Source organism: Rhamphochromis longiceps, linkage group LG12 (genome assembly GCF_057381845.1).
Source record: "Rhamphochromis longiceps isolate RC_006_pf linkage group LG12, R_longiceps_female_GT1.1, whole genome shotgun sequence".
Lineage (NCBI taxonomy): Eukaryota > Metazoa > Chordata > Actinopteri > Cichliformes > Cichlidae > Rhamphochromis > Rhamphochromis longiceps.
In genome coordinates this window covers 8,215,234-8,229,915 of record NC_140568.1, presented here as the reverse complement: position 1 = coordinate 8,229,915, position 14,682 = coordinate 8,215,234, and the positions used below count along the sequence as shown (strand labels likewise).

The 14,682-nt window shown below is 40.9% G+C and overlaps 1 protein-coding gene across 2 annotated transcripts; it reads left to right on the top strand.

Moving 5' to 3' along the window:
- The first annotated feature begins 2,353 nt into the window (after window positions 1-2,353).
- Window positions 2,354-14,639, top strand: LOC146656810 (glutathione hydrolase 5 proenzyme-like). 2 transcript variants are annotated; one of them, XM_085426849.1, is made up of 12 exons: window positions 2,354-2,715; window positions 8,025-8,152; window positions 8,227-8,334; window positions 9,918-10,086; window positions 10,157-10,344; window positions 10,569-10,715; window positions 10,850-10,978; window positions 11,628-11,814; window positions 11,919-12,010; window positions 13,394-13,500; window positions 13,667-13,777; window positions 13,864-14,639. In XM_085426849.1, the coding sequence occupies exons 1-12, from the start codon at window positions 2,354-2,356 to the stop codon at window positions 13,999-14,001; spliced, it is 1,866 nt and encodes a 621-aa protein (XP_085282975.1). In that variant the 3' UTR covers window positions 14,002-14,639. The 2 variants fall into 2 exon arrangements, with proteins under 2 accessions (XP_085282975.1, XP_085282976.1); XM_085426850.1 differs by having other exon boundaries at window positions 9,918-10,097; window positions 10,186-10,344.
- Window positions 14,640-14,682: the final 43 nt, after the last annotated feature.

Sequence of the window (14,682 nt, the reverse complement as noted above, 5' to 3'; positions counted from 1 at the left end):
TGCAAAACACCAGCTACTGGTAGACAGAACAATCAGCCGAGACTGCAAGACCAGACTGACCAACCTGTGCACTGCCTGGATTGATTACAAGAAGGCCTATGACTCAATGCCCCACAGCTGGATACTGGAATGCCTAGAATTGTACAAGATCAATGGGACCCTAAGAGCCTTCATCAGGAACTCAATGGGGATGTGGCGTACAACACTAGAGGCCAACTCCAAGCCCATAGCACAAGTTACCATCAAGTGCGGGATCTACCAAGGAGATGCTCTGTCCCCACTGCTGTTCTGCATAGGCCTGAACCCCCTCAGTGAGATCATTAACAAGACTGGCTACGGATACCGACTACGGAACGGAGCAGTTGTCAGCCACCTCCTGTACATGGATGACATCAAGCTGTATGCCAAGAGTGAACGAGACATCGATTCACTGATCCACACTACCAGGCTATACAGCAATGACATTGGAATGTCGTTCGGACTGGAGAAGTGTAGTCGGATGGTAACAAAGAGAGGGAAGGTAGTCAGAACTGAGGGGATTGAACTACCAGAAGGCAACATTGCAGACATAGAGGACAGTTACAAGTACTTGGGGATCCCGCAGGCGAATGGGAACCATGAAGAGGCCGCTAGAAAAGCTGCAACCACCAAGTACCTGCAGAGGGTCAGGCAAGTCCTGAGGAGTCAGCTGAATGGTAAGAACAAGATCCGGGCCATCAACACATACGCCCTGCCCGTGATCAGATACCCTGCTGGGGTAATAGGCTGGCCAAAGGAGGAGATAGAAGCCACTGACATAAAGACAAGAAAGCTCCTTACCATGCATGGAGGGTTTCACCCCAAGTCCAGCACCCTGAGGCTGTACGATAAGCGGAAGGAAGGGGGCCGGGGACTGGTGAGTGTCAGCACCACAGTCCAGGATGAGACAAGGAACATCCAAGAATACATTGGGAAGATGGCCCCAACTGACCGAGTGCTCAGTGAATACCTCAGGCAGCAGAAACCCAAGAAAGAGGAGGGAGACGAGGAACCATCATGGAAGGACAGGCCCCTGCACGGTATGTACCACCGGCAGATAGAGGAGGTGGCTGATATCCAGAAATCCTACCAGTGGCTGGACAAAGCTGGACTGAAAGACAGCACAGAGGCACTAATCATGGCAGCACAAGAACAAGCTCTGAGCACAAGATCCATAGAGGCTGGGGTCTATCACACCAGGCAAGACCCCAGGTGCAGGCTGTGTAAAGATGCCCCAGAGACAATCCAGCACATAACAGCAGGGTGCAAGATGCTAGCAGGCAAGGCATACATGGAACGCCATAACCAAGTGGCCGGCATAGTGTACAGGAACATCTGTGCGGAGTATAACCTGGAAGTCCCGAGGTCAAAATGGGAGATGCCCCCAAGGGTGGTGGAGAATGACCGAGCTAAGATCCTGTGGGACTTCCAGATACAGACGGACAAAATGGTGGTGGCTAACCAACCGGACATAGTGGTGGTAGACAAACAGAAGAAGGCGGCCGTAGTGATCGATGTAGCGGTTCCGAATGACAGCAATATCAGGAAGAAGGAACACGAGAAGCTGGAGAAATACCAAGGGCTCAGAGAAGAGCTCGAGAGGATGTGGAGGGTGAAGGTAACGGTGGTCCCCGTGGTAATCGGAGCACTAGGTGCGGTGACTCCCAAGCTAGGCGAGTGGCTCCAGCAGATCCCGGGAACAACATCGGAAATCTCTGTCCAGAAGAGCGCAGTCCTGGGAACAGCTAAGATACTGCGCAGGACCCTCAAGCTCCCAGGCCTCTGGTAGAGGACCCGAGCTTGAAGGATAAACCGCCCGCAGGGGCGTGCTGGGTGTTTTTATATATATATATATATATATATATATATATATATATATATATATATATATATATATATATATATATAAAACAAAACACAAACACACATAACATATAATATAATTGCAAGGAGGTATTTCTGTAGTCTATTGATTACTAGATAAGGGGTGGGATTAAATAAGCTTATGCTTCTTCCTGCTCCTTTTTGAACATGACAGTTATTTGTAGATGTGGTTGCTCGTTTTCCTTTTGTTTTGCTTTGTTTGTTTGTCTCTTTTTAATTCTATGTGTTTGTACTTTTTCAACATGTTCAAAATAAAGATTCAATCAATCAATCAATCAATCAAACGTCGTAGCAGCTACCTCTGCTTACCACAAACACACTTCTCTGCTACGTTGTGCCTGTCAGTACCCACACAGCGGATATATGTGCGCAATACGTGGTTCTGGGAAATCAGGCGGTTAACTGTCAGAGGAAGTGAATTACCGACATTTATGCAGAGAAGAAAGCAGCGATGCCTGAATCAACCGAGCACGTTGAGGGAGGAAATATGTCTCCCATTTCCCCCCTCAATGAGGACACTGAGGACGAGGACGTTGGGGGGGCAAATACGACTCCTATGTGTCCCCCCAACGAGGACGTTAAGGACGAGGATGTTGAGAGCGCAAAAACGACTTGTACTTGCCCGCCCAAAGTTCACCCCCTATTAGTTGTAGGTGCAGTTTGTTTAATTGTAGGTGCTCTAGTAGTTGGTCTACCAGCTTTTATCCTTTATTTGAAGGGTAAAAGTGAGTGTGTCAAGGAACCCAGTGCTGATTGCCCTTTTTCAAAAGCTGCTGTGGCCGCAGACTCCGAGAAATGTTCACGGATTGGACGGTGAGTAACATTTTAAACTTCTGACACATTTTTGTTTTTCACATTACACATAATATTACGCACCAAATGCAAACTTTAGCGCTAAAAACATCTTTGAGAATTACGCATGTATAATATTTATAAAATGTTTACAGTTACACAACAAAATATACCTTAAAATATGCTAAGCAAAAATTTTAAAAAAGCATCAAGGTAACAGTTTGACTGTTTAATTTTTCAACCTTTCCAGACGGTTTTCTTTGTACCCACTGTTGTTTACGTGTGTGTGTGTGTGTGTGTGTGTGTGATCAGATCCCATCATTAACTTCAAAGACCCGGATCTAAGACCTGTTTTGTTCCCAACTGAAAAATCAGTATTGTTACTGACATCGTCTGTACTGACAACATAGAGGCATATCCGGTTGTTCAGTGATGACGCGACGAATCCTACTTCCGGGTCTAAAGTAGTCTGCGTTTAATATGGCTTTTGTGTTGTTAACATGTTTAATGTTATGTATTTTCTTCTATTTGATCTCAAAAAGCTCCTAAAACAGTCAGCGACCACTGTTGACCTCCCTCGGCTTTTATTACCGCTAATCATTTATTTAAGCTCAGTTTTTAAAACCTTAGGATGTAACTACAGCCCAGCCCATGCAGCAGTATATGAATGGCTAACCTCGTATTGTGGATGGATTATCTCAGTTGTTCTCCTGGCTGAAGTTTGGTCCTTTTACAGCATCCTGCCATGCGATTACATTTGTTCCTGACCACCGAGAACACTCACATTAACTTTTATCGAGTGGAAAAAAAGTTAGCTTGTTTATATTATGCTAACATAGCTGTGTCGCTAGCGGTCACGTAGCAAATCATTATATACCAGCTAGCCCAACTTCAGTAACCCTACAAACGTCACTGCTATTTAGTTTTCTGTCTTCATTTATGCTGGAAGTGATAGCAGAGCTGTACGTTTTAATTTGTTTCCAAAACCCCGCAGTCAGGACATGCTATATTGTATTTAGATAGAAGCTAGCGAGCTAACTCCCTGCTAACTTCTAACTCCGTTAAATGTCATAAATTCGGTTTTCATGGATGCCTGGATGTTAAACTCAATTGTTACACCTGGTAGAGCAGAACGCTGATCATTTTATTAAAGATGAAAGACTTTAGACAGTTTTTCAACTCTCAGTAATGCCATAGTGATCGTTTGATATATGGACCTGCAGCGGAGTTTAGACCCAGACACGGCTAGTGACGTCAGACTGAACAACCGGATAGGGAATAATATCAGTACAATATCAGGGTAAAGCGTGTAGACATGCTGGTCCAACATGTGGATATCACACTTTGCCTCTCCTAATTTAAACGCATACTTGTGTTGCAGTAAGCTGCAGTACCAACAGTGATATTTTATTTCAAGCCAACATGAAAAGAAATTTTTAAAGATTTTTTTGCTGCAGATTGTGAAGAACAATGCATACTATTCAGTCAGTTAAACACTGGAATGTATCTGGAGTGTATCTTATTCGAATGATTAGTGGCATATGGGGTGGCTGTAGCTTAGGTAGTAGAGCGGGTCACCTCTTAACCGGTTGTTGGTTCGATCCCAGTCTGCATGCCAAATATCCTTGGGCGAGATACTAACCCCAGGTTGCTCTCCCATGCATCCATCGGAGTGTGAATGGTTTGGATGGTAGTTAGGTAGCACTGAAAACCTGGGTGAATGAACAAGTTGTATAAAGCCCTTTGCTAGTAGAAAAGCCATTTACTATATTACGAAAACATTTACATGTAAATGCATATCAGCTAACTAGCATAACCCTTGGTATCAACTTGTTTAGGTCACAATTCTAGTATCAAGTCTTCCCAGTCCCCTAAAGAATATCAGCTTACATTCACCATTTTTCTGATTCTGTCATTTCTTTTTTTAATTACTCAGCTTTTTCTCGTGTAGCGTTCAATTCAGTTAATTTAAACCTTGTAATCTTCAGTCTTATTTAAGCTTTTTTTGCTACAACTTTTAATATTTTTCTCAGTTTTTTTGTTTGAAACAGTATGTAATAATTTACTTCCACTTTTTTTTATCTGCAAACACAATGCTACTGTCTTTTCTGCATTTTCTGCATACAAATTTTAACTTTCTCACTAATGTATAAGTCTTTGGATCAAAATAAAGTTGGTCCTCCTTATTCACCTAAATTCAGTGCAGGTTCAGTGCAATTACCAAAACCTAACACAGGATTAAATCCTTTCACTTTTAAACTGCTGTTTAAATTGCGTTTCTACTGAAACTGAGCGCTCAAAATGCTTAGTTCCATCAGAGAGCTTTGTGGTCAGCTTCATCTGTCCAGCATCAAACCCTATGGAAAAAATCTTGTGTGTGATATTTGACATATTTAACTTGGTGGTTAAATACTGAAATGAGGACTCTTCTTTCTGTGATAGATGGTTAAATTGGAATTCATGCTCTTATTTCCTCCCACTTGGACGATTGCAACTGACTTTACACTGGTCTCAGTCAGTCCTCTCTGCCCTGTCTCCAGCTTGTCCACAGTCCTGATGCTAGGCTCCTCACAGACACCCGAAAAAGTGGATTTAGGATTTATACAATTTAAGACCCACCTGTTTGTCTGGAAATGATCACGTTATTTTAAAAAAAACAACGTTTTGTTTATCGAGTGTTTTTTTTCTTCCATTTTTATAGACAATAACATTTGAACATAAACAACAAAAGGAGGACCAACCAAACAAAAATAAATAAATCAGGGAGATTAGGCCATTTAGGTATAAGTTTGACATACACAAGGTTACAAGTTGAAAATTATGTACAACCTGGATACATATTATTACCAGAGATAATATAAAGGAATACCACAAGACTAGAGAGTAATTTCTCAGAAAGAAAATGTTTCCATTTCTTCAAGTATTGCTCACATTTTTCTGAGGACAGTCTCAAGGAGAAGGTTAGTCGCTCCATAACGTGAATTTCTTGTAGTATTTCTGTCCAGTCCGAAACAGTTGGAGGTTCCTTTTTCAACCACTTGTGTGTTATAGCTTTTTGGCTGACCACCTGAAATACCTGTAGCAGGTATCTGTCTTGTTTCTTCAGTCCAATTGGGATGTTGGCTAAGTAAAAGACACTGAAACTCCTCTCAAGATGTAACCCAGTTATCTGCTTGGTTCTTTAGACCACTTCTGTCCAGTAGGGGGCGATTTTAGGACATTCTCCAAAAATATGGAAGTGGCCTACTGAAGTTTATGGAGTTCTTTAAGCTTAGGGGTGATTAAAAAAACCTCAGAGTTTTGTTTCCAGGTGAACTCTCTCCATGGATCGGAGCTTGAAGTAGTGGCTGTGGTTTTACATATTTTAGACCAATCTTCTTCAGATGGATTTATTCCAGCCTCTTTCTCCCATCTGAGTTTAATGTAGGTGGTAGACAGTTTCCTTTCTGTCTGTAGTATTGAGTAGGTCATAGAGATTTGTTTTGTCAGTTTCCCTTTACATGCATTTATAAATATTTGCACTAATGGCTATTTCTCCTTGGACACAATATCTGTATTAAAATTATGTCTTAATTGGAGATATCTAAAGAAGGTTGTAACTGTCTGACATTTGTTGAAAGGTATCGACACCTTATTGAGATGATATTTTTCAGTATGCGGTAATACCAAAGTTTCACCAATATTTAAACCTACTATCAGTTTTTGCGGGGGTGAATTTTGTGTCATATGCTGGCCAGTGTAGTATTCTTGCATCACTTTCTTTTTTTTCTGCTCTTGACGAAGGCGGTCGCACTTTTCTCCTCTCCTCCTCTCCCTTAGCTTCCCTGCTTAGCCTCTTATGTCCTTGTCTAGTCTCGTGTATTACTTTTCCCTGGAACACTCTCTCACAGTCTGTTCTCTAAAACCTAAAAGAGGAATTATGGATTTGATCAACTGGTCCCTAAATGCAATTGACACCCCTTTCTCAACAAGATGTTTGGGCTCGGGTGAGCCTGAGTGCTGAAGATATCTACCTATTCGGAACCATGGTAACAGGGTTCTGGCTGATCGGAGCTGGCTTGGCCCTGACTTATCGAAGGATTAAGAAAGCGGAACGGGCTGTTCAAACCCCCACAAGGCTGCCCGCTGGGATTGGAACGATGGGAGAGGCGTGAGTTTCTCAAAATGGGCTCATTGAGTCAGCACGGATAAGATCTTGGAGAGGCTGACGGCTGCTGTGAATACTCAGAATAAGATCTCTGACTGCAGACTGGATACATCTCGGAAGGGCTAGCTCGGAATAACATCTCTGGGCGCAAATTGGATGACATCTCGGGGAGGCTCACTGCCGTGAGTTCTCAGAATCGGCTCCTTGAGCACAAGAAATGGCAACATCACAGAACGCAAGTATGGTGAAGCTCGCGGCTCTCCAACGGGAGATTGAGAGACCAGTGTTGGACTGTAGAACTGCTTTGAAATTCATGTGAGCTGTTCGCACTAAAGTAAAAACCACCATCACTTCACGCGGATACCCCTTTGGCCCCAGCTGCAGTGGTCTCAAGGCTGGAGCTGAACAACACCCTGATAACGACTGTTGAGTCTGTTCTTTCCCATTCCATGCAAGGCCACCTGGGTTGGCTGGAAGACTGTTTACTTAGCTTGGCAGGGCGAAGGACACTGTCTCAGCTGAACTCTGGACACGCACACACATACATATACACTGATATGCACACACTCATCTCCCCTCCCTTTCCAAACGCCTTCGATGCTTATTCCCTTCCGATGCTGACGGGGATCAAGGAGACCAGCGCACAGGCTGCAGGCTGCAGGCTCGGATGTACTGTCTAATTCGGCTGTCTCTCACCCTTTACCCACTCCTGTTGCTTGTCATGTGTTTCTTTGGCGTATTAAGGGTTGTTTCATGATCTTTGTGCAGAGGTGGTTTTTTTCTGTTCTCAAACTGATCTCCCTGTTGGAGCTCAGTCTGGGGGGAGTTATTTTTTTTCTCCTTATCTTTCCTCATGTGGTGCATTTTCCATTGTTATACCTCTCTGACCTGTCTTTCCCATTTGATGTTTTGTGTAATGTATGTATGGTCGGAGGGTAAGATGACGCTGCCATTGCGTGCAATAGGTTGGTTAATTAGGTTAATTTGATTGTGGGACGTGATTGAGATTAAAATTCAGTGAACTGTGCGTCCCTAGCACATGCATCAACGAAGACAACACATCGTCGTGTTATTCAGTCATGGCAATTTAATTGTGGGACATTATAATTTTAATAAAGATTAAAATTTAATTGTGCACACATGATAACAATAACACTAAAGTGATAACAATGAACTGTTTCAGGGACATTCTTCAGAAAGGCGGCTCTGCAGTAGATGCTGCCATTGCTGCGCTGCTGTGCACCTCCATCATCAACCCACAGTGCGCAGGGATCGGAGGCGGGGTCATATTTACTGTGATGGACAGCTCTGGTAACAAAACACCCTTGCTCCTCTTAGCTCAGCCCTGCTGGGGAATAACATAATAATATGTCATCTTTTCAAAGGTAAAGTGAAAATCATCAACTCCAGAGAGACTGTCCCCAGAAATGTGAACTCTGACCTGCTTAAGTTGTGTCGTAAAACCACAGAGCAGACCACGGAGTGGCTACAAGGTGGGCTGTTTTTCTGCCATAATGCTAATATTTATAATGTTTTAGTCTAATCTGCTCTTGGACTCACCTTTATGCCACAGTTAATTTATTCTGTACAGGTGGCTGCTAATGCACACTGAGTCATTCCTCTTTCCTCAAGAAAGCAAAACAGAAATGATAAAAAAGAGAGCAAACCACTACAGAGGGTTTGGCCGTTGGCATTTATTAAAGACAGCGAGTCAGTTTCCTATATGACATCTGTCAGAGTAATCGAACATAAACACAATGAAACACATGCTAATTAGTTTCAGAAAAAGCCAGAGAGATTGGAGTAGTTAGATCTTTCTCCAAACAGGTCTTAACAGGTCTTTCTCCAAATCATGCACAAGATGTAACACAAAAATGTTAAAGCTGTAGTCAGTTATCTGTAGAGGTTTTTTTTTTTTTAATTCAGCACTTTAGTCTGCAAGACAAACTCAAGATATGAAGGATCATACCTTTGTTTTATCACCTGAGAGGGTTCTTGTCATCAAAGAAGCGAAGGAAAGAGACAGCATGACAGGTATCTCGTTAAAATGTCATCCTCCTCCTCACCTCAAACCTCATCTACTGAACAAAAGTCAGGACTCTAACACACTAAGGAGTGCATAAGCATTATTATTTAATTACTGTAAACAGACTGGACAATCAGCGCTTCCAACTCCAGGCAGTCAACAAACCAGCTAAAGTACAACAGCTGGTGATAAGCTAACATTAAAGCTTTCTTGCCAGAATGCTGTCCCATCTTTCCCATTTTCTGGTCTTCAATTAATGTAAATTCCTCCCCAAGACCAATCTTAACTCTCCTCACAAGTCCATCTTTATCAGTCATTGTTTCTAATTTGGCTAATCTCCACTCATTCTGTGGCAGATTATCTGTCTGTGGAGGTGAAGCTGGAAATGTTGTGAGATGCTAAAGTGGGGCCAGAGACACAGGCTGCTGTGGATGCACATGTCCCTGTCCCTTATGTTGCTGTCAGCAGAGTACAAATGACCTTCATGCATTACTCCCTGATTGTCTATAGTGTGTTGACTTTGAAGGGAAGCTGTGGATCCATATGTAGAATCAGCATAGTCTCTGTTAAGAAGTGTCTTTTGACAGCATTTGAGTATGGGATGGACAGCAATAAGAACTGGGAGTAGTTGGAGCAGTTCACTTGTGGCAGACATTAAAAAATAAAGAAATTAGACATTAGAATATGTGTGAGAAAGATGAATCAAGAAAAAAAAGGGGGCTACAGACACCATTTATTTATGGGGCCCAGAGTTCTGTGCTACACTCCTGCACACAGGCTGCATAAACAGTAAGAAAAGTAAATATAAGATATGCTAAATGCTTCTTTGATCCAGAAATAGTGTAAATATAGTGAAATAAACTTAAAATAACTGTAAGATGCAAAATGTTATTTATATGTATGTTAATTAGTTTATATGTTAGTTATTTACACCAAATTATAACAGACATCATCTCAGATTTAAAGGTCAGGACCTTACAGTTTACTTAAAACACGAGCAAATGTATGTGGGACTTTCCAGCACTGACTATCCATTATCTATCTAACCAGATAGCAGATGGATTGGGGTTCCTGGGGAAATTCGAGGTTATGAAGCGGCACACCGGCTTTATGGGAAGTTGCCGTGGGCCGACCTCTTTCAGCCGACCATCAAATTAGCCAGAGAAGGATTCCCTATTCCTTACTACCAAGGTCAACACATCCCACGCATTAATAATACGTCAATACGGAATGAAAAACACCCACAATGTGATTTCAAAAATACAAAGAGCAAACAATGAATGGTTCAGCTTTATTTCACTGTCTTTGTCTTTTAGGGAGTTATATTTAGATAAAAATGGGAACCTGCTTAAGACCGGTGATACTGTGAAATTTGAGAAACTGGCTGACACTTTGGAGACGATCGCAAACGAGGGACCAGATGTGTTTTACAACGGAACAATAGCAAAGAATTTAATCAGTGACATTCAGGATGCAGGTATTATCAGACGGGTTTCATCCTGCTCTCTTTCTGACCGTTTTCTATGTCTGCCAGGCACAATGTTCTAATTACAAATTAGAAAATTAATTGGCTCTATAAAAATCTGTCATCTCTCAAAGGCCACACTGTGATCTGTCTGGATCCATTCAAAGTCTTGATTATGAAATGCATTGTGTTCATTTTTGCTCAACAAAATCATTTGTTTCACTGGTTTTGCTCAGGAGGAAAACTCACACTGGAGGACTTGGCATTGTATCAAGCTAATGTGACTGATGCGTGGAATATTTCTTTGGAAGAGTACCGGATGTACTTCCCTCCGCCCCCTGCAGGGGGAGCCATACTCAGCCTCATCCTCAACATCATGAAAGGTTCCTGATTGTTGCTTCTAGCATGTAGAGTGTTTAATAAGGATCATTTTCTTATATGAAACAATCTTTACAAAAGTGATACACTAAGAAATCGATGTTTTAAATAAAAAACAAACAATTATTTATATTTTCAGGATACCAAATGAAATCAGAACCTAACACGACTGATGAAAAGATTTTGTTTTATCACCGTTATATTGAAGCTTTAAAATTTGCCAATGGATTAAAGAAACATATCAGAGATCCAAACTTCAGCTCAGATAAAATAAGTATCTCAAAATCCTACAGATTTGCACCTGCTTTATTGCATATAGTATGATTATATTTAAGTGACTAAATGGGTAAAAGGAGCAATACCACATCAGCCTCTGCTCTGCCTGAACCCACTGCTCCACCCCCGCCTGCAGCTCATCCACAAACCACATCCCACCACAGTCGGTTTATGCACACTGATAATGAGTTGTGGTCTGAAGTGTTGTTTTTTGTTTTTGTTTTGTTTTTTGTAATATCTCTGAGCATTGCACAGTCGGACTTTGGGTTAATTTGCTGCGGTGAGATTGTGACTTTGTGTTAATGATCAGTTTATCAAGGGCATTTGCATATCACTACCGGTACTTACCCTCTTCTATAAGCTCTTATAGAAGCACTGAGGATGTACTTATTATTTTACTGCATAGAGTACTCTGAAAAAATGCTTTGTGTCTCAGCCTTTCCCAGTAACTCTGCATTTTTATTTCAGCACAATTCTGAGCAGTGATGTAACTTTTAAAACCTATAAGTATAAATAAATGTTTTTAAAGCAGATAAACCTAAATTACTTTTATATTTGTCTCAAAGTATTTTAGTATGTATTATTATTCATATTATGATTATTGTTAATTTTGTGTAATTCCGATGCTCTGTATTTCACACAGATGGCAAAGAATTTGACAGTGGATAGCTTTGCCAACCACATACGGAGCTTGATCAGCAGCGACAAGACTCACGATCCCCAGTATTACAGCAAAAACTCATATCTGGACAGCATCGGCACCACACATGTATCTGTGCTGGCTGAAGATGGATCTGCTGTGTCTGTCACCAGCAGCATCAATGATGAGTCCGTACCTGCATCATTCTGTTTCACTGTTAGAAACCAGCTGACTTTTCCACAACAGTGTCACAGGGTTTAGACCTAGTTCATTTAATGTTTACTCTTTACAGATTTGGGTCCAATGTCCTCTCTTCAAGCACTGGAATCATCCTCAACAACCACCTAAATGACTTCTGTGGTAGAGCTGATAACATCTTTCATGGTAAGGGATCAGCAGGATTCCTTCTAAATTTAATATTTAATAACAAATATTCTGGACCTCTGAGTTCTGATAGTACTAATTTGCAATTTTAATTCATCTTCTAAACTAATGTGTTAAGCGTGGTTAATATAACATATACTTGATAAATATGCATGTTTGTACATATTAGCGTGTCGCAACATAAGAAATTTGAAAGAAAATACAACAACACCTGGGGAAACTGCACACCATGAATTTTTAATCTAATAGTACCAAAAAAAGCACCACTGAGGAAATTTGCGGAGAAAATGTCATTTCATAATTCATTGTGGCGCATCATGTTTTGTTGATCATGAAAATGGTCAACAAAACTGCCAAACCAAAGCACATCAGGTAAATTTGAATTAAAATGGCATTTTTCATTTAATGTCATAGCCTGCTGAAATGTTTTGAATGTTTAAGAACAGGCACAGTTGAGCTCTGAGTGAACTTCTATAAACACAAATTACATAAACTCTCTAAATCTGTCCTCAGCTGGTCACAGCAGATGACTGCCCCTCTGTGAGCCTGTTGCTGTTGGAGGTTTCTTGCTGTTAAAAGGGAGTTTTTCCTTCCCACTGTCACCAAATAGGGGCTCATCTTATTGTTGGGTTTTGTCTCCATTGAAGTGGGTTAACCTTAGAGATGGGCCGATCTGATATTACGTATCGGTCCGATACTGACCTAAATTACTGAATCGGATATCGGAGAGAAATAAAAAATGTAATCCAATCCATTGAATATCACAAAAGCACCTCACAAAAATTGCGACATAGCGTAACCCAGCTTATAACCTTGTAGCACATCGGAGCAGTATGCGTCACGTGATAGAGTGGATGTAGCGTGCAGTACCGATCAGCAGTCTGGATGAGCAAAGTTTTGCCACAGGGCCAGGTAGGGCATGAACAGGGAGAGGGGGCACAAAGACATACTTTTCTTTCTTATTCTAATGTCTAGTTTAAAAAAAATTATCTGAATCTTACAACCAAAGTTTTCATCTGATGCAAAAATGTATAGAAATCCATTATTGTATATAGTAACTATTAAGCATCATGAGGTGGAGGGTGATTCCCTTTTATTATTTTTATTTCTTTTTTTTGTTGGGAATTGGTAACCCTATTAGTTTGGTTCTTTAAAATTGCTGCTAAGTACTTTTTAACATATCAGAATAGGGAGGATGGTGTAGGTTCATGTTTATTAGATTGATCAGTTTTGCTGAACTATGAAATATTTCGGGTGCAGTGCATTTTTTGCACACAGGTATAACAGAATGGCTTTAGCTTGATCTCATCATTCCGAGATTCATGGAGACATTTTGGACTGTAGTTTTGTCCTGCTATTCAAGGTCTTTGTTGTATTTCTCAGGGGAGCGGCCTCCCTCCAATATGGCCCCTTCTGTGCTGAAGTCTCCGTCGAAGACGCTGGTGATTGGAGGGTCTGGTGCTGAAATGATTCCACCGGCAGTGGCCTCGGTATGTATGCATGGTACACACACAAAGGTGCCATTATATATTAAATAAAATAAATTGATACGGACTGATGCCCGTCTTTGCTGCATCATAGCAACAAGATTCTTCGACCTAATTTATCCTGTAATCATCACATTCTCACCTCATAGATTTATTTTTTCTCTCCAAGGCGCTCATGAACCACCTTTGGTTTAGAAAGAGTCTTAAGGAGGCAATTGATACTCTGGTTGTTCTTGTAGACTCTAAAAGTGAAGTAAAACCTGAACCCAAGCTTGAAAAGGTAATTTATTCAATGTATTTAAATGATAAATTAATAAGTTCTACTTCTCTTGTTCCATCTGAGTCTCTCTCCTCTTTGCCCTGCAGGATGTAGTTGATGGTCTTGAAGCTCTGGGACATAAAATAGCAAAATTCTACAACACAGTTAACGCTGTGGAAAAGGCGGGCAGCTGTATCTCTGCATGGTCTGATGAAAGGAAAAAAGGCAAAGCAGCTGGTTACTGAGACCAAGAATCAGTGATGTTAGTTATAGAGTATGGTCTTAAGGTTATGATAGCAGAGCTGTTTGTTTTCATTTTTTCGAAATCTCTCAGTCAGAACATGGTGTATTATGTTTAAGTGGAAGCTAGCGAGCTAACTTCCTGCTAACTTCTAACTCTGTTAAATTTCATAAATTTAGACAGTTTGTAACTCTCAATGATGCCACAGTGATCGTTTGACTGTGGGACCCAGAAACGGTTAATGACATCAAACTTAAAGACCTGATAACTATTTCAAACTATTTACAGAACACCAATAGGAAAGGATGGTTTTGTTTTTTGTTTTTTAAATTTTTGCTGACAAGCAGAGGTGAAGTTTTTACTGTTTCTTCCCTCAGTAAACATAAACAACGATAGTATTCAGGAAAAAACATTAAATATATATTTATTTATCATGACTCTAGTTTTACATGGCCTATCAACACACTTTTAACACAAAAGTGAAGACTCAGGGTTGTCTTGGGTTGTTGCTATAGCATCTTAAATTGGTCATGTGATTGGTTTATTGTGGCTATTTTTCCTCAGCAAATCAGCAGCACTTTTGCGATTGTTTCGCCCTGAGGACAGCTTCAACTGTCTGAGTGTTGAAAAATAGTAACGCGTCCGCACCGCATTTTCTTGTTAGTAAGGGTAAAGTTTGTAATAT